Genomic DNA, 20,260 nt, shown 5'->3' with positions numbered 1-20,260 from the left:
TATCCCCAGACGTTAGTAAATTAATCTGCTTCTCCTAAGTGCTGTTTTCTTTGTTATTTGCCATTATGCGTTCTTCCCTCTGTCACTATGATTTCTGATTTATTTTTCTCCCCATTCCAATTTCAAGATTCCTTGCTTTGTGTGTGTGTGTGTGTTCTTATGTGTAGTTAGTTTTATACACACAGATGCCACAGAACAGCTTCTGGTGTCAAATTGAGTGCTATCCACAGGTTTACATCTGTTTGTTTGTAAAAGGGTTTCTCATAGCCCTAGAGCTAGCCAAATAGACCAGCCTGCTTAGCCAGCAGGCCCAGGAAGAACTGGCCAGTCTCCTCGCCCCCCAGTGCCAGGATCTCAAGCACATGCTACCTCTGGCTTTTTACTTGTTTGTTTGTTAATCCTTAAATGAGGAAAATTATCTAGAAAAAAAGTATGTTACATAAAATGTCTCTCTATGCAAGTAGACCTTCATAGGTATATTTTCCTATGATTTTCTTTACATGCCACTACACTATCATATATTAAAAATGAGCTATGTCTTTCCCCATATGAAAATATTTTTATTTTCATTTTTATATGAAACAGTAGTAACAAATACATATTCATTAAAACTTTTTATGGTCTTTGATGAAATTTCACAATTTTTTCTTCCAAAGCCTATTTCAGTACTTTCCTATTTCTCTAGACAGTATGTCAGTATCTTATTCATAGACAACAGATTGCGAGAACATTTAGTATTTCCTTTGACTCATCTGAAGCAGCCTTCTTTCCTACCTACTGAAAAGATAACTACATTTGCATCTTCTGACTGTAAGTGTGATCCACAGATTAGCACATCAGCATCCTCCTAACATTTATTAGAAATGCAAATTCTAGGCTCTAACCTGAGAAATACTAAATTAGAATCTTTGCAGCCAGTGGTACCGGTGTTGTGTATTAACAAGATCTCCAAATAATTACACGTGTGAAAAACTGCAAGCAGCACCTATCGGTCTGGGACACTGATTTCTGTATTGTTTACTTTCTGTTGTTGTGATAAAATACCATAGCCAAAGGCGACTTACGGAATAAAGTTTATCTGGGCTTATGTTTCCAGAGGGATGAGGACATGAGCCATGACAGCAAGAGGCAGGAAACTGAGACCACATCTTCAACCACAAGCATGAGTATAGTGTGCCCTGGAGAAGGGGCAAAGTGATGGACTCTCAAAGCCTGCCCCAGGGATGTACTGCCTCCAGCAAGGCCCCACCACCTCCCCAAACAGCACCACCAACTGGGGACCAACTGTGCAAGCATCTGTGTCCATAAGGGTCATCCTCATGTAAACCACCACACTCTGCAATGAAAATATAATGTAAGCCACATATGTAACTTTAAATGTTAAAGCAGCCAAGTAAGCTTAATATGTTAACTGCTTCATTAAGAAATCAAAACAAGATTAAGTAGCTGAATATTTTTATAACTAAGTAGGTGAAATGAGAGCTAACTTCTTAGCTACCCTTTCAAATGCTCAGTGACACGTGACTTACTATCTACTAGAATATAAAAGCAAAGATCTTGAAGCACATGATTAAAAAAGCCATCCACCACCAGAAGAAAAAGGGCCCCAAAAACAACGGAGCAAAGCTCATATGAGCTCAAGAGACCACAGCAGCAACCACAGGGCCTACACTGGGTCTTCTGCATATGTACCATCAGTTAGTACATTTACAGGGCTCCTGGATGTGTGAATGAGTGGGTCTCTGATTCCTGTGCCTTCTTTTGGGGCTCTTTTTCTGTTGGCTTGACTTGCCCAACTTTGATGAGATAGTTTTTAACTTATATTACTTTTCATTTTTGTTGTTATCTCTTAGAAAGGGAGTGGATCTAGATGCGAGACGAGGTGAGGAGAAAAGAGGGAGGAGTAGAGGGAGGGGAAACTGAATTCAGATTATAAGAGAAAAAAAGTCTTGGCTAATACAGGGAGGGGAGTGATCCATGAACCAAAAGCATTAGCATGTACTTTTAAGAGCTACTTAGAACATAAAGAGAGAGTAAAACTAGTTCGCTCTGTTACACAAAGCAACTACACCTAGTGTTGTGTAACATGAGTAAAAGAAAACTCAAAGGCTGAAGAGTCGAAAGTTTAATGAGTTGAACAACAGAAGTCAGATTATTTCCAGTTGCCTTCCATTGTTTTATGATTATTCCCTTGTGATCTGACAGCTGATTTTCCTTTAATGGCAACAAATAATGATAACCCCGTCAGATATTAAACATACCTCAACTGTAATAAATTATAACTTGACACTAATCTACCAGTTTCCATTTCAAAATAATCAGCTTCAATAATTTTATGGAAAAAGTATTTATTTAGGCTGCGTCAAACATTATGCTAAGTGAGACTTGAAAATGAAGGGCTATGTATTTATATATTTGCTTCATAAAAGCACGATATGACTGTATAAAATATGTTCTAAATCTAGCTTTAAAATATGTATTTACCATTTGACCACAGCCCTGTAACACAAAACGATCTCATCTGCATCTGAATCATTTCCAGGTATTACAGTGGGTTCACTACACTGAGTGAGTGGGCTGCTTTTTATCCCAGACATGAATAGTTGATGTGCAGGACCACGGCACTCTGCACAGTATTCTCTCCCGCTGCCCATAATAAATGAAGTAATAAAAAAAAATAGCTTTTCCTTCTATATCAGTCAGTTAGCTTTCTTAAATCTTAAGAGAATTACACACTGATTTTCAAGTGGCAATGAATATGATTAAACACTATTCTGTTTCAAAAAATATATCTAACTAAAGAAAGACCTTTCATATTAAATGGCCCAACACATAAATATTAGCCTAGACATTTGCATTTGACCCTTAGGTTACTAAAACTATGACGTATTCAATGGGATCTTTAGAGGCTCCCTGTCTCATCATGTCATGCCAGGACTCTGTTTCAGATTTTATCTTATTTGCTTTTCTTTTTTTCCCTCTTTTACCCTACAGGTCTTTTGTGTATATATTATGACTTTCAGTTTAGTGTTTTTATGTGCAAAGAAATGGAACAGTTTCTGTTTGCCTTCTCTCGGGCTCTTTTCCTTCTGTTTTATTCAATTCTAATGCGTTAGTTTTTGTTTTATTGCATGTTATTATCCCATAGAAGCCAGTTTGTTTTCTAATGAGAGAAAGGGGTGGATCCAGGCAGGAGGGGAGATGGGAGGAGCTGGGAGAAGTAAAGGAAGGGGAACATTAATGAGGATATATTATGCGAGAAAACGATAACCTACTTTCAATAAAAGGGAAAAGATGAGCTATTTATCTTTCTTGTGTTATGGCTGATGTATGAAAGAGTAAAAAGCCACATCCATACTGGGGATGTCATTGAGTTGGTACTGCACTTGCTTAGCATTCGCTAGGCCCTGGATTAACTTTATAAGCCAAGCATGACATTGAGGCCTGTGATCTGGCATGTGGGAGGGGACAGTAGGACCAGACGTTAAAGGGTCATTCTTGACTACATGGTGAATACATGAACTCTATCTTAAAAGAAAAGAGGAAAAAACAGAAAGGTATACCAATGCTTTTGGACTTAATAGTTGTCACTGAGATCTTTACAGCCAGCAAAAAGAAAAAAAAAACAAAAACAAAAACAAAAAAACCCACACATTATATCTTATATTCAGGTAAAAATATGTATGTGACCTGTGTATCTATGAGATTAAGTCACCCTATGAAAGTGTGTTCCTGCAATATTCATTTTCTTCTTTCCCATTTCTTGGGTTTTGTTCCTTTGACTACTTCAGGCAAAGAGCTAATCCTTCTGAGAAAGGGTCTGGGTGTACAGTCCAGTGTAGCTTCCAACTCAAGTTTCCCTACTTGTTCCTGACTGCTAGGATTAGTTATGTGCTACCAATCCCAACACCGATGCTCATTTCTTACTGTATCCCATCCAATGTTTCCATTCTTTTTCCTACTTCAACAATTGTATAGTTGGTGATAATGTTCACAAATACTCATCACTCAAGGAAATTAAAATCAAATAAGGAACAAGGAAAATGGAACAACCTTGCTTTTATTGCTTTCACATGAAACATATGATTATGATGAAAACATTTCCTTGCATTTTAAGGAAAATCTTGAGTTTTGTGTTAATTAAGGCACATACTGATTTTTTTCCCAAGGAGAATAATTTATTTTAATTACCTATTTTTCCTAGCTAGATTAAAGTCCTTTTAAGGGCGAATATTAAAAACTTTAAATAATTTTGTCTTAATCCATGATTTCTATTCATATTTATTAAATCTTAAATACCAAAACTCACATGACATTAGAAATTCATTTTGAAAAATGAGGTAAAATGACATTTTTAAAAGCAAGAAAAATTATAAACAATCAAGTTTACATTTTCAATGTTGAATAATATAAACAAATACACCCTGAATTCATAGATCTATATTAAAGGTTACATGACTACAGTAATGGAGCTATTTTAAGTTGACCATTCAAATGATAGAGAATTTTAAATCTTTTATTACGTTAACTGTGTGTGTGCATACTTGAGCATGAATGTGGAAGTCAGAGGACCAACTTGCTGGAGCTGATATTTCTCCTTCACCATGTAGCCCTGGACATGGAATTCCAGACATGAGGCCTGGCGGCAAGCACCCTCACCCTGCTGAGTCACCTCACCAGCCTTGTAAATTAATCCTTTATTGAATATTGGTTTGAAGACTTTGGTAGGTACATACTATTATTTGGAGACACTTCCTGTGCTTACCAGTCAGGCCAGTTAATAAAGACTTTTTCTATTACAGTAAACTCATGGTAGCAATCTTAATTATTCTTTACTAATTTAGGTCAGCATTTATTCTTGAATAAAGGACATGCAAATTATCTAAACCTCACTACACATTTAGTACAAATGTTCTACCTTTTCCCTTAAGAAAAAAGGACCCCTATTGTTAGGGCTATCCAAAAATAACTTTATTGGCTTAAAATAGTACACATAGCAGAGTTTACTGTTTTTAATATTAAGTGATTTGACTAAGGGCTTATTGTTTTAAAAGTTTATTTTATTAACTACTCTCTATTCATAATGACTTCTTTTAAAGAAGAGAGTCATATAAAATTAAGGTGTTACTTTTAATGCAGTAAAGACTGCTATTAATATTAGAAACAAAAATACAGAAGTAGCAATTTACCTGTTTATTACTGAGTTGCAAGTTCAAGCCAACTTTCATTTTATGGGGAAGAAGCAAGAATATCACTTTGTGGCATCCTGGCTGAAAATTCCAAAAATATAAGTTCGGCGAGTAGAAGAAAAATCCCTGGTACTTTGAGAGAAATCGTCTTAGTTACAGTTGGTTCCTATTGCTCTATTGATTAAAACACCACCAGCAAAGGCAACTAGGAGAGGGAAGCAGTTCTGCATGAGTACAACAGCCAAGGAAGTCAGAGTAGAAACTCAAGGCAAGAACTTGAGGCAGCAACTGGACCAAGAGGTCATGGAGTGCTGTTTGCTGGATTGCCCCAGGTGATCCAACACCCAAAACAGCAGAGACAATGCAGTCTCACAGACCACTACAGCCAGGATTTGCCCCCAAACAGCAAGAAACAATTGAAGAAAACTATACCCAAATTCAAAAATACTGTTTATAAATGTTTGTTTTCATTTAAATGGGGTTGGTTATAAATGGTTAATGATCACAGTCAATTTCTAAAGGAAAATAAAAAAAAGGGGGGGGGGAATATGACAGAAAAATGAATCATTTACATTGGTATAGATTTTGGTTTAGTGAAACAAATTTAAGGTCAATTTTGTTATATATATATATATATATATATATATACATATATATATATATACACACACACACACACACACACACACACTCTTGTTTAGGTATTGTGTTTATACAGCTCTTTTAAAAACGTAATGTATAAGTACAGATTACAGATAGTCGCCTATTATAGTCAAAACTTACATTAGGTTTTCTAGAAATGCAGAGATATACTTCAAATGAATAGGTATTCTTCAAAACCTTTTGAAGATCTACAGAATATAGCATTTAAAATGGTTTATTAGGGGTTTTCATGACAATGAGACACAACTGTCCTGGCAATACTAATTACATAAGAGACGAAGATGGGTATCAAAGAAACTTGTTATGGAGTTTGCCTTCAACATGGCAGGGACAGCTATTTGGAGAAGAAATTGTTCTTGCCTAGATTGCTTGACAACATGATGTCCAAACTGGACAAGCAGGTTACAAAGAAAGGTGACTGCTGAACTTGCCATGGGACAGGGTTAGGTCCCTTCAAGGTTCCTGCTTCATTAAAAAGTCTGCCAGACATTCTCAGCCTATAGGCTGAAGAGGGTTACCCCAATGTTACAAAGGAACTTTGGATTACTGTCCAGGCAAGATATCTCTATCAATTCTAGAGTTTATATATTATCCTTCTGGGGTCATAGTTATAGTTACGGTTTTCCTTAGTTATAATAAAAGATAAGTTACTAATAAAACTTTAGACTCACAAAGATAGAGTATTTTCTTTAAATTTGTCAAATGCTAATGGACTAGACATTGTTAATGTACTTATTGCTTGTATATATTGTATATACTTATTTTACTTTTTGTAGTTTCTTATATTAGTTATAACCTTTTCTTATTTTTTTGAGGAAAAAGAGGGGGATGTATGGGGATATCTTGCTTGTGCAAATAAAGCCTGTCTGAAGATCAGAGAATGGAACTTGCCATTAGCTAACCATAGGGGTCTGAAGGTCTGCACAGACAGGAAGGAGATGGCTGGGTGGAGAGAGGATATAAGCAGGGCAAAACAGGAACTCGCTCTCATCTGCTGAGATGCTAAGGAGGTAAGGTGTGGCTACGATTTACTCCTCCTCTCTGACCTCTCAGCATTTTCCTCTATCTGACTCCGGTTATTATTATTGAGACCCATTAAGAACTCCATTTACACCATGGCCTGCTCAGCCTGCTTTCTTATGATACCCAGGACCACCAGCTCAGCCCTGTGTGCACTGCTCTCAGTGAGTCGGGCCCTCTTACAGTGATCAACAATCAAGAAAATCTACACACAAGCTTGTCCACAAGCCAATGCTGTGTCAGCATTTTCTAAAGCACTGTGTTTTACTCAGATTTTCATGGTTTGAAACGTAATCTGCCACATGACAGTGTTGCTTTTGGAGAAGCTATTTAATCACAAAGATGAGATATAGTGGCTGGTAACTGTAATCTCTGTACAAGCTCAGTAGGCAGAGGCTGAGGCAAGAAGGTACCTCTTACATTAGAGGCCAGCATGAGTTATATAGTGGATTCTAGGCCACCCTGGGCTACAATGTAACACCCTGTCTCAAACTTAAAGAGAAGAGGAAAAACAGAGCCACAAGGCTTAGCTCTTGAGTGGATTAATGCCATCTTTGGGGAGCTGCACGCTCTTACTCTTTTCTCCTTGTCGTCCACTACTAACAACATATGGTAGTTCAGTAGTCTCCATACCAATTGGTACCTTGATTCTGGGTTTACCTGAACCTGCCTCCACCACCAACAGCTGGGTAGAGAGACAGCTACTCTGCCTGGATGGAAATCAACAGGCAAGGGTTAGAGATTCTTCAATGTTGGTTTCCTGAACTTCTCAACACCAAAGGCTTGAAGGCCAGGCTTTTATACTCTGGCACCCCAAGCTCTGACACCTATAGATTTATGGCTCCAAGTTTTCAAAGCTTACTGCTTTAGTTGTTCAAGTCAGTGCAAGTTCTAAGCTTTCAAGGCACATAACCTGCACCAGGCAGCCATGATTGCAACTTCCAAGCCTCAGGTGTTGGTATCCTCAGCTGTTAATTCTTAGCAGGACTCCAGAACCCTTCCAGTGACTGAAGCTAAGTCTTGACTCTATTAAATAAAGTTTTCTTCATGCAACATATTTTGATGTTTTCCCTTTCCCCCAAATCCTTCTAGGTCCTCCGTATCTCCCTACCCACCGAACTTTATGTTCTTTCTAGCTTGTTTAAAAACAAAAAGTAAAACAATCCACTGGAGTAAAGTGATTTCCCTTTGCCTGTAGGTATCTATTACAAATAGTTCCTATGTTAGGCGTGGGATACCCTGTCAACTTTCCCCTCAGTGCTGGAACCCCATCTGGCTTGAACCTATGCAGATTCTGTGCACGCTGCCACAGTCTATAAGTTTATATGTACACTGGCCCTGTTGTATCTGGAAGATACTTTTACCTTCAAGCCTTGAGGGGAGGGATTTGATGAAGAAATCCCATTAGGAATGTGTGCTCCAAAGACTCTTATTCTCTGTATATTGTCCAATTTGTGGGCTTCGGTGTTAATTACTATCTACTTCAAGAAAAAGCTTCTCTGATGAGGGTTGAGCCATGCAATGATCCATGGGTATAGAAGCTTTAAGCCATTTTATTGCTATGTTTCTTTAACATAATAACAGTAGTAGGCTTTCTGCTAGGCCCATGACCTATCTAGTCTGATTCCTGGCCACTTTAGCAGTGTCATTTATGGAGTCTATCTCATGGAGTGAGCCTTAATTCCAATTAAAAAGTGGTTAGTTACTCCCACAACATGTGTGCCACAACTACACCAGAAAATCTTGCAGACAGGCAGGTGGTGTTAGGTCTTGACTCTCTGTATCCGCATATAGCTTCAGTTCTGCAGCCTCTTCCTATATTAATACTTCAGCGGTCCTTCAGTCTACTTCCAGTCTCTTTAAAGAACTCTTCAGTCAGCTCGTAGCTGCTGAGTGAGCAAGGGTTTCAGCCCCAGAAGTCACTGCCTCGTGGCTACTGTTGCTAGGGGCCCGGGTCTGGAGTTACAGGATCTCATCAGCTTTTAGGGATACCAGCTTTAACAGCTCAGCCTGCGTGACTTACATTAAGGATTGATTACAAGTAGGCAGTGAAAGACCACTGGGAAGACACCTTGTGTGTGGCCTGTTGCAGCTGTCTGGAGTTGTGACTGGACCGATGCCTCACAAGTCACAGCCACTGTACACTCACTGTCTTGACACTACAGTAGTTTCCTTGGAATAAGTCTCAAAGCCTCCTGACTTCTTGTTAAAAAGGAGGCTGCTTGGTTGAGACTTCTTCCCTCAACTCAAGGGGCACAAGAAAATGGGTGAGCAGCCACCCATCAAAGAACCTCTAACTGCTCCCTTTAATGAGATGGAATATATTCTTCATTATTCTTCAGTGCTTATGATAAAGATCTATCATGATTGTCTTACTTACTGTTCTATTGCTTTGAAGACACAATGACCAGGGCAACTTACAGAAGTTTTTTTTTTTTTTTAGAGCTTACAGATTCACAGGGTGAGTATGACTACCATGGTGCAGATCACTTAAGAAGACGGGCAGGCATGGCATTGGAGTAGTACCTGAGAGCTCACATCTTATCCACAGCAGCAGGCAGAGACAGAAAAACTGAGCCTGGTGTGGGCTTCTAAAACCTCCAAGTCCACTCTGTAGTGACATACCTCTTATTCCAACAAGGCCATACTTCCTCATTCTTTCCAAACAGTTCCACCAACTAGGGAGCAAGCATCCAAATATATGAGCCTGTGGGGCCATCCTCATTCGAATAACCACATGGCACTGGAATTTCAAATTTATTTAGTTTATTTTATGTGCACCTGAACATACATCTGTGTAGATATCTGCCTGAGTCCAGAAAAAGGGTAGCAAATCCTCTGGACCTCTGGAATCACAGGCAGCTATAAGTCACCTGATATTGGTAGTGAGAACCTAACCAGGTCTTCCCCAAGAAGAGCAGTTCACTTAACCCTTGGCCATCTCTCCATCCATCATCCATCTCTGGAACTACATCTTACTATTACTTAACAGTGGCTAATTCCTAGGCAAATACCCTTACCAAGAATTGGGTTCCTCTGATCTGAGTGAGAAACTATTTATCTGTTATAAAATTTGTAAGTTACTCAATCCACCAAATTCTCTAAAAGCAGAAAAAAATAAACATATTGAGTTAGTGCTTACAGAAGTTTCTCCTTGTGTACAAAATAGAAGTTCTAAGACCTCTAGGATGCCTGAAATTATAGACAGAACCAAACAACACACACACCCACACCCACACACACACACTTTGTGACTTCTCCTTGGTGTACCTAAATGGCTAGCTAGCATCCTAACTTTTGCATATTGAGGTCATTATTAATACAGAGGTCATCCTAACACAAGCTGTGAAATACCACAATAGATAATCTGATACAATAAATACACTTACATAAAAATGCATGTAATTAATATGTAACAAGTGCTATTTTCCCTTAAACATGTGTATCTACGGAGAGGTTTAGCTTAATAGCAATAAAAATAAAACAATCATTAAACCAGAAGATATGTAAATGTTCTCTTGTTCTTTCACAATATCTTGCTGTTCCATACTCATTTTTTTTTTTTTTCTTGTGATGACTTGAGATGACACACTGCCTACATGGCAACGTAAGTGAGGCTTAACACTTTCTGGCATAATGCACTGCCATCCATTAGAACACAGTTTCTGTTCATGCTTCCACCCACAAATTTAATGTCATTTCTATTTTTTATCACATACTGTTATCTAGCTTAGTCTGAGGTGTAACAGCAGAATTAGCATGAGCTTTCCTTGTCAACAATTTTATGGATTAAAAACATTTGTTCTTACCACAGACCTTTGCAAGAACAGTATAAAATGTTTTCTTTCTTTTTCCCCTAAATAGGGAACTCTGTGGGCTTTCTTCAGCATAATCAGATATCAATCATTATCACTTTTGAGTTTTGAGCCATTATTATAAGTTATATAAGGGGCATTTGAGCACAAGTAATAAGATATTACCAACATCAACCTTACTGAAAACCGAGACAGCTTCTAAGAGACAACAGACAAGTAACATATACCACATGGATGATTCATGTGCCAGGAGGAATGGAGCAAAACTTCATAATGTTAGCATATGAATTCTTTACTTCTAGACCTTTCATATTTGTGTAACATAACCAACAATAACTGGATCGTCTAATAATGAAGACTCTTATACATGATTAATGATGTCAGTTAACTTTAATCAAATATATAAACATGTTGTCTTTAGCAACAGCAACTCAGTGCTGAAACAATCAATATTAAGAAAAATAAAATACAAAAATACTAAGAATTCCACTCTGGGTCACTGTGACATTATAGGCCAATATGTACAAGTGCCCACTGCGTCATTTTAAGACAGACTCGGTCTTCTTTACCCGTCCTGTTAAGACAGACTAAGTCTTCTTTACCGGAGGAGGTTTATCATTTTGTGTAGTTTCCTTCACTGTTTGTCTTTTGAACTCTACAGGTATCTTTATAGACACAATACAGATCTAGCTTTGATATAATCTTTCTGATTCATGCCTTTCCTCCTTTAATCTATTTTCAACCTCTTCCCATATTTTCAGCCCCTTTTAATTTGTTAATTTCTAAAGTGCTTGTTGTGACCTTATATTTCTGCTGGTTGACCCCAACTTTGTATCTTGCTGTTGTTTACACATTTAGATTCTAAAGTTTCTGAATCTGTTTTTTCCTTTTCACACCCAAAAGCTTACTTAAGGATATCAGTATAAGTTACAGTGGGTTGTTTGTTTTTGGTTAACTGCCTCTTAGAATGTCTTCATTGGGAAAAAATGTTTTCAGTAGCTAAAACATTTGGTTGATTTTTTTTTCCTGCTTCCTTCCTTATATAGTTCATCTGAAATCTCTATTCAATGATTAATTTAATTCAACTTAAATGCAGTAAGAACTAGAGTAGTGTGTAACTAACTGAGTAACTACATTTAGGTGTGTGCTCCTTTTCCTAGTAATCGGAAATGTGTCTCCTAGTTGTTATGAAGGCACAGATATAACTAAATGGTTTGCCTTTATTTCCTGAGCTATATGTAGTTTCAATGGCTCTCTTTTTCCCTCTTTTCTTTTTTTGCTTACATTTATTTACATCTGTGCACCATGTGCATGCCTAGTGCCCACAGAGGTTAGAAGAAGGTACTGAATCCCCTGGATTAATTTAGAGTGGCTGTGAAGCCCATGTCAACACTGGAAACTGAATCTGGGTCCTCTGCCAACAAATTCTCTTGCTTGTGGAGTTGTCTCTCTAGATCTCATTCACACATTCTAAAATGCTCTGCTCTTTGGGTAGAAACTGTAGTATATCATTAGTATTAGTTGTAAATATTCATGAGCCATGGAAACAACTAAGAAATGAAATATAAATAAAAGTAAACAACTGATTTTAGCTTGCATAGGAAATACCTTCTTTTTTTGAATTTGATAATGGGATAAAAAAGTAAAATCTATTCTAGATAATGCTATGAATAAGTAAAACAATACCCTTTCCCCCCATTTCTCCCAACATCAACCAATCTACATTTATTATCTACATTCATTAAGAGTAAATTTAGTGGAGCTTTTGAGAACTATCTGGTGTTTCCATCCCTTATACAGAAGCTAGTTTTGCTTCTACTAAAGATACACACACCACAGACTAAAACCAAACGAAGACACAAAAAACTTCCATCTAGAGAAATTACATGAACAACTTACACAAATTAATAGTGTGCTTGGGTTACAGCCTGGGTGGAAGCCAAAGAAGCAATAGAATGAGCTAAAGAAAAGAGCTAAGAAACTAAGAATTTACCAAGTCGATAAGATTGGGAACAGGAACTAAACACTGTTTAACTCACAAGTACAAATCCGGGTTGTCTAGTAAAGCTGCTTGGTGATTTTTATTATGAGCTACTTATCAATGGGCAAGTGACTGGGAAGTTAAAACACACACACACACGATAGGAGATGATATTCTGTAAATATGTTTCTCATACTGGTTAATGAATAAAGCACTGTTGGCCAATAGGAAAGCAAAATAGGCATGTCTAGGAGACAAGGAGGGTGCGTGAGTAGTAGGGAGGAGATTCAACATGGAGGATGGAGAGAGAACTCCGAGCCCTCTCTCTGATGAGACCACGTAGAAATACATAGAGTAATTTAGAGTAATAGGAATGGGTTAATACTTAAGATAGAGCTAGCCAATAAGGAATGTTAGTAACAGGCCAACAGCTTTATATCTAATACAGCATCTCTATGTGTTGTTTGGAGCTGACCTGGCTCTGGGACCAGGCTGGCGGGAAACCAAACCTACTCGTAACACACACACACACACACACACACACAATCACACACAATGAAGAAGATGAAGGTACCCTAACTCTTCAGTAATAAGAGTTTGAGTTGATGATCACTCTGGGATTGTTTCACAAATGACCCTCTCAATTAGCCCCCTGCTGAGAAGTACAGTTCTCATACTTTAAAATGGAATAAATATTTAGTTATAAATATAAATTAAATTCTAGCACTTCTTGCCTTTGGGTCTTTAACTATTAGCTTCTCTTGCAAGGTGACTCAAACTCTAAAATTCATCGTTTTAACTTCCAAAAAGAAAATGAAGTAACCACACTAGAATTCAACAAGCATTTGCTAAAAGTCATGTAGCTATAAGCAGAATCAAATGAAACCAGAACAAGCAGGCTGATTTCTTGGCTGGTGGCCTTCATATGTTTACTAAAAATATTTAAAAAGTGAGATCAAAGTGTTTATATGAGTGAATGTTATTAATTTAGATCAGAGATTTATACAGAATACTTGCTTAAGCAAAACATTCTATAAAATAGTTATTCAAATCTTCTAATTCTTATCTTTAAAAATTGACTTAGACATTCAACTCAGGAAGGGAGGAAACAAAGAAAACCACATTAAAGCCATATGTATATTTCAGTACCATGAAGCAGCCAGTATGGAGCAAACTTTCCAGTCAGTAGTCTTACCCAGCTATTAACCCCGTGAGCTACAATAAAGAGTGGCCTGGCAATATATGCCCAAGGCAGGGATAATGGCACAAAGCTTATCAGGGTAAACAACTGCTTTTTGCTTCGATTTAAGGCCTGTGACACAGGAGAAAACATATGCCGGGGACTGTTAACTGACCTAGAACCCAAGATTGGGGAGCACCCAGGCTCCAGGAGTGAGCCTGCTTTTACTTTGCTAATTTGACATAGTATCAAACTACCACAGATTAATGAAGCTTTCAGTCCTCATCAATGAAGTTCCTCTGGGCAGTGAACAGTGTTAATGCAGAACTCAGAGCTGGCCAAAGCACAGTGACCAAGTGACTGAAACTCAGTGGGACATGTGTTATCGCCCCTCCCCAATGCCTTGCAGCACCCGGAGAAGGAAAGGGCAGAAATGTGTGTCAAAAGTTGGCAAGGGCTTCTGGACATGACAGAACTGATGCTGTCATAACTCATTGCTCCGGTTATGTGACAAGACCAAGCCAGCCACCATTCCAGAATGGAGGAGGAAGGGCTCACAAGCTCCGCCCTCTAGCTGGGAAGTCATTGGCAATTCTGGTTACAGTTTTCTTTATATTTCCTGACAGGTAGATCACATTCCAGTGGATGGTCCCACCCCAATATGTATATAGATACCACAAATCAGATTCAACCATTAACCACACACACACACAAGTTTGGAAATGCTAGACGGTGGAAAAGTTAGAGGGGATAGCAAAAGTGGAAATGATCAAAACACATTGTATGCACATACAAAATTCTCAAAGAATGAGTAAAAGGGAGTCTGACATGACATGCCTTTAATCCTAGCACTTGAGCACTCAGGAGTCAGAGGTAGGCAGATCTCTGTAAGTTCCAGGACAGCCACTACTACCTAGTGTAACACAAAAGAAGCAAGAGGAAAGAGTAAAAATAACAGAAAGGGTGTCTGAAAAGGTCATAAGAAATCAGACTATCATTTACTTACAACATTACATTTGTACATATAAGTCTACATGTACACATATATAATTAAATAAAAATTTCCCACCCGGGGTGCTAATACTTATTCTCTATCCCAAAATCCATAGACTGTCAGACCCCCAATACGAGGAATGGAAAGCCCCCTTGTCAGCTGTTTGTCACAGATGTTCAATAGATCCCGAAACATCACAGAATGTTGTCCTTGCTGCCTCCTAGAGGTTGAAGCTAAGTCTTTACTGCAGAAGACACCATGTTCTTTGGACATAGAACCCAGAGGATCTGAACCTTATCTAACCTGAAAGCTTCTTCACTAAGGACTAGCTTTCATGTTACCAGAAGGTGCAAGCATGCTTCCAAGGGATGGATGCTACCAACAGTCCTACCTTGCTATGATGTCTATGAACTACAACAATGGCCAACACAGCATGATGACCCAAAGGATGCCACAGTGACACTCATGTCTTGGCAGTGACCAACAGCTCTCTAATTAGACTTAAGGCCTTCTGAGCAACTGGGAAATCACACCTTGTATTGGAAACTTAACCAACTTCATGGGTCTGGGAAGTCATGAATCTAAAGAACCTACAACCACCACTTTTCTAAACCAATGTTAATGCCTAACTGAATTCTAAACATTTCTCCTTACACTCACAGGTAAATGCAGTTCTCAAAAGAGAAACCTCTCTTTGCAGTAGATGGACATCATTACAGAAAACCACAACCAATTAAAATGCCTAGCCCCAACTGACTGATCTACACAGCTCCTGTCCCTAAGGCTCAGGGAACATAGAAGAGGAGCCAGAAAGACTCTAAGAGCTTCTTCAAAGAAGCAGGGGTTTGCTGTGAGATTGCATCTCCTAGAAATGCCAGAGAAACTACACCCATGATGGCTCAACAACATGCTGCCTAAACAAGACCTGAACAAGGACAACACCAACAGACACGACAACGTGGAAAAGGGAAATCATACAGGACCTTAAACACAGACAAAGAACACAGGCAACTAGGGAATGCTGAGAGCAGGAGAAACGGTATTCCCCAGGGCAGAGCCTCCAAACTGATTAGCCAACACCAAGTCATCAGTCCTGAAATCATATACAAACAGGTAACACTATGCAGACAAAGCATGTTTTATCTGTATATTTAGGAATGAACTTGAGAGAGTAAAGGGGGACATGGGAGGAGTTGGAAGAAGAAAATGGAAAGGGAGAAATGATGTAACTATATTTTAATTTCAAAAAACAATTAAAAAACTTATTTTAAAAATATTTTAAAATTCTAATTTCAGATTGTAATCATTTATAAGATACAGTTCAAATATGCCAAAGTCACAGTGTAGGTACCTCAAAATTATATTTTCTTTGGTAATAAGCTTTCCAATGACTTTCTGGGTCAATATTGAACAAATGCAAGAACGGCTTCCTGTCAAATTCTTTTAGTAGTCTTATAAAAATGAGAACATTTACAAACTTTATCTCAGACTGCCAATGAAACACTTTTTCATTATCTTCCTGGGAAGCCTTTAGTTCATATTTTGTTGGTTTATGACCTCGAGATTCTGTTTTACACAATCCTAAGACCATTTTCAATAAAGTTCAGCAAGCCTACATGTAGGTTCTGAATTTAGTACAACAATCACACCAGGCGATGCTTCTTCAATCTGTCATTTGAAGGGATTTAATCTTTGCTTCCCTCTGTCACTTTCCTTCCTCAACTCTGTCCTTCCACACTTTCCAGAGAAAGACAACTTTCTACGTTTTACCAAGAAAACAACCTTTATGTCAGTCAGTCAGTTTCTAAAGCTAATGGTTTCCTTTAAAAAAACACCCACACATACAAATAAACGGAGGGGAAAAATGGACTGACAATGGAAAATGAAGGGAGCCTATTTATGCTGATCCTCAGTCTGCTTAAGAGAAGTATGCTACTGTATAAAACTGCCGACATAAGCACCTGTAAAACCAGGTCACTGTGTTCTTCTAGTTTCCAGACCAGTGCTATTCAAAAAGCTTCCTATGGCCATGGGAATGTTGTATAGCTGTGAGCTACGTAAGTCATCACCTGGCAGGCTACTGAAAAACAAGTCCATTTCAAGTTTTATTGCATTTTACTAAGCATGAACAGCCATGTTCCTACTGTGATGGGCATCATAGGATTAGACATTTTTTTTTTTTCTTTTTCCTTTACCATCTTGAGTATTATACAAATGTTCTCACTGAATTTTTTGTCTTGACTCATCTGTCATCTCTGTATTAAATAGCTAGACAGAGCTACAATCTCAAAAGGAAAGGTTACTGAGACAACACTCAATTTTAAAGGCTATGTTATGGCGTGAATCTGAAATGCCATGACAGCCTCATATGTTGAAGCCTGGCCACCAGCTGGCAGTGAGTGCTATTTGGGGAGATGGTGGAAACTTCTGGAATCAGTACTAGCTAAAGAAGACTGCTTATGAATGGTTTTCCTTTAAAGGCACCCAATCCCTTCCTTTCTCTGCTTCCTGGTTGCTAACGACTCCATCCTACCATGACCTGCCATGATGGGCTGAAATCACGAGCCAAAAGAGATCTTTCTTCCTTCGAGGTATTCTTGTCACAGTGACAAGAAACGTAAATAAAGGTTAGCTTTAAAATGTGCTCTGTTTCATAAAGAGCGCTGTAATCAATTATTTTGTATTTTATTGGCAGTTTAATAAAAACTAAAGGAATACACCCATCTCTGAGTGGATTTTAAAACCATGACAACATACTCTTCCCAGAATTCCTGGACAGGACTGCATAATTAATTAGTCCACCAGGAAAATAGCATAATCAAATACCAATACAGTTCACCCAAGTAGGATTATGGAAATAACTGAAGATCATTTACATATCCACTCACTATGATAACACAAAATTAGTGAATAGAAACATGTTCTATCAAATGCAATAATACAAAGTGATAGTCAATGAACAATTATGTGATTTCTCTCTTTGGAATTATTTACTGAACACCAAGCGTGGCCTGAGGTTTTGAGAAATTTGTGTGACCGCTGATAGTTCTTCCCCATTTAATCTAGGGATAAATATATCACCTTAAAATAAAATTCTTTTCTTTTAAAAGCTAAAAGCGAAGTACTAAGAAAAACACTGTTAAGTATTTTAAACCCCCTTTGGTTTCTCCTGTCTCCTCCTTACACATAAATTGTTTAGTCTTTTGTCTTTTGCTTGGTTATGAAAGCACAGATGTAGGTGTTGAGGGGGAAAGCTATAATGGCTCCTCTCTAGAGCTGGCACAAATGCCATTATCACCAATCAATTTCTCTGTTCTTTGACTATCAGTTGGGTTTTTGAGTAGTTTTTGGTGGAGGGTGGGTAGGTGGATAGAACATTGGAAACAATTTCAGCATTCAAGAACAAGATTGAAAAGAATTAAAAATATGTGACTACATGTTATGTGCCTAGCTATATACCAATTTCTAAACAATGTTGCTTTGATCCTTTTCAGTCTGGAATTTGAATAAACAATGAAACTTACTATTTTGAGCCAAGGCTTGAAGCAGACAATCCAAGCATCCTTCTAAACAATCTTCTGTCCTGTCAGCAGCTGTGATCTTCAGTTTCTTTAAGGTGTCACTGAGATTATCTGTTCACAGACAAGAAATCAGAAACTTCAATATTCTAACCATCACATGGAAAACCAGTAGCTACCCGTATACAAAAGTTCCCACTAGACCAGTGGTTCTCAACCTTACCAATGTTTTGACCCTTTTACATAAAGTTCCTCATGCTGCAGTGACCCTCCCCAACCATAAAATTATTTTCATTGTTACTCCATAGCTGACGTTTTGGTATATAATGAATCATAATGAAAATATCTATACATGATCCCTATGAAAGTGTTGCTCAACACCTCCCAAGGGGGTCATGAACCACACACTGAGAACCATTGTGCACGACAGAATTCGCCTACATGTACATTCCAAATGGCCCTGGACTCTGTATGTAATAAGCTACCGCCAAGTTTAAAAGTAACTGTCCATTTAACTAGTTACTCCATATATAATTAAAACATCACAAATATCACAGATTATCAATGACTCTTTTCCAATATTCTAATGCCTTACTGAAGAAACCAGATAGTCATGAAAGCACAGTTTTGCTAATTATAGTTTCATACTATTCTATTCTTTATATTGCATTTATTTATTAACTCTCTCTCTGTGTGTGTGTGTGTGTGTGTGTGTGTGTGTGTTTGTGTGTACGGATGTATGTACAAGTATGCTCATGCCAGGCCCCTTTGTGACAAAGAGTATGTTTTCTCCTTCTACCCTACAGGTCTCCCAGGGACTGAATTCAAGTTGTCAGGTTTGGTGCCAAGCACTGATTTCCTGCTGAACAAAAACTACAAGTGCCTTAATGTGTGGCTCAGCAGAAGATGGCGGAATCATTGTATTGTTTATACTCAGTCTTTTATAACGTGTTCTTATGACTGTAGATGCGGAAATACAGCCATGCCTTCCACAGGCAGTTGAAAAGGGTATTATTTTACAGCCCTCTCAGATAACTGTGGCTATGCTGTGATAATATAGCCAAGAAGTATTTCTTCAACAGTCAGCTGCCATGTGAAATCAGAACCAATGCCCTTGATCATTTCCAACTATTACAGTAAAATCTGTTAGTCTCTTGCACATTAAATCTTTTTTATATTTCTGCATTAGTCACTTAAAAAACATTAGTCACTGAATTGTTTATCTCCAAGTGCTGACATATCTCACTAAGCTATTTCAATTATTAAATTTATTATACCATCACCAATCTCATTTTTAAGAAAGCATAATAAGTATTGGGAAGCTATCAATGTAACAAATATGATTTAAGTTTTCCATATTTTTAATTTTATCTTGAAAAACTCTAGTTTTATCACCAACAATAAGTATAGCTAGGTTTTTATTCTCCTTTAAGCGACAAACTATTCATCAGTGGGGGGAAAAATAAAATGCATTAAAGACACAGTCCGTTCTTTCTAATTTAAAAAATAAAAAAGAGGAGACAGGTTCCCCAGAGAATGGCAAGTACTTCCAACAATCCGCAGCTGATCTAGTGTTCCTCTTCACAACCACCACACTTCACAGCATGACAAATGTGTCTTTCACACAGTTCATTTCCTACTGTAGAACTTTTAAAATGTATCCTTAATGGTTGCTTTAAAGAATATTTTTCCAGCCAGGGAGTGGTGGTGCACACCTTTAATCCCAGAACTAGGAAGGCAGAGGCAGGAGGCTCTTTGTAATTGTGAGTTCGAGGCCAGCCTGTTCTAGTTCCAGGACAGGCTCCAAAGCTACACAGAGAAAACCCTGCCTTGAAAAACCAGAAAAACAACAACAAAAACAAACCAAAAACAAAAATAAAGAAAAAAAGAAAGAAAGAGA

General features: G+C 38.0%; 1 protein-coding gene across 4 annotated transcripts in view; it reads right to left on the bottom strand.

Moving 5' to 3' along the window:
- The window catches only part of Rap1gds1 (Rap1 GTPase-GDP dissociation stimulator 1), a 107,249-nt gene that overhangs the window by 66,855 nt on the left and 20,134 nt on the right, over positions 1 to 20,260 (bottom strand). For all 4 annotated transcript variants that reach the window (XM_051185399.1, XM_051185401.1, XM_051185398.1 and 1 more), the window contains exon 2: positions 18,367 to 18,474. In XM_051185399.1, coding sequence (XP_051041356.1) covers positions 18,367 to 18,474 — 108 coding nt within the window. The remainder of the gene's footprint in view (positions 1 to 18,366; positions 18,475 to 20,260) is intronic.

This window comes from Phodopus roborovskii, unplaced genomic scaffold (genome assembly GCF_943737965.1).
Source record: "Phodopus roborovskii unplaced genomic scaffold, PHOROB, whole genome shotgun sequence".
Classification (NCBI taxonomy): domain Eukaryota; kingdom Metazoa; phylum Chordata; class Mammalia; order Rodentia; family Cricetidae; genus Phodopus; species Phodopus roborovskii.
The sequence above is the reverse complement of the archived record's forward strand: the minus strand, read 5'-3'. Positions and strand labels throughout refer to the sequence as shown.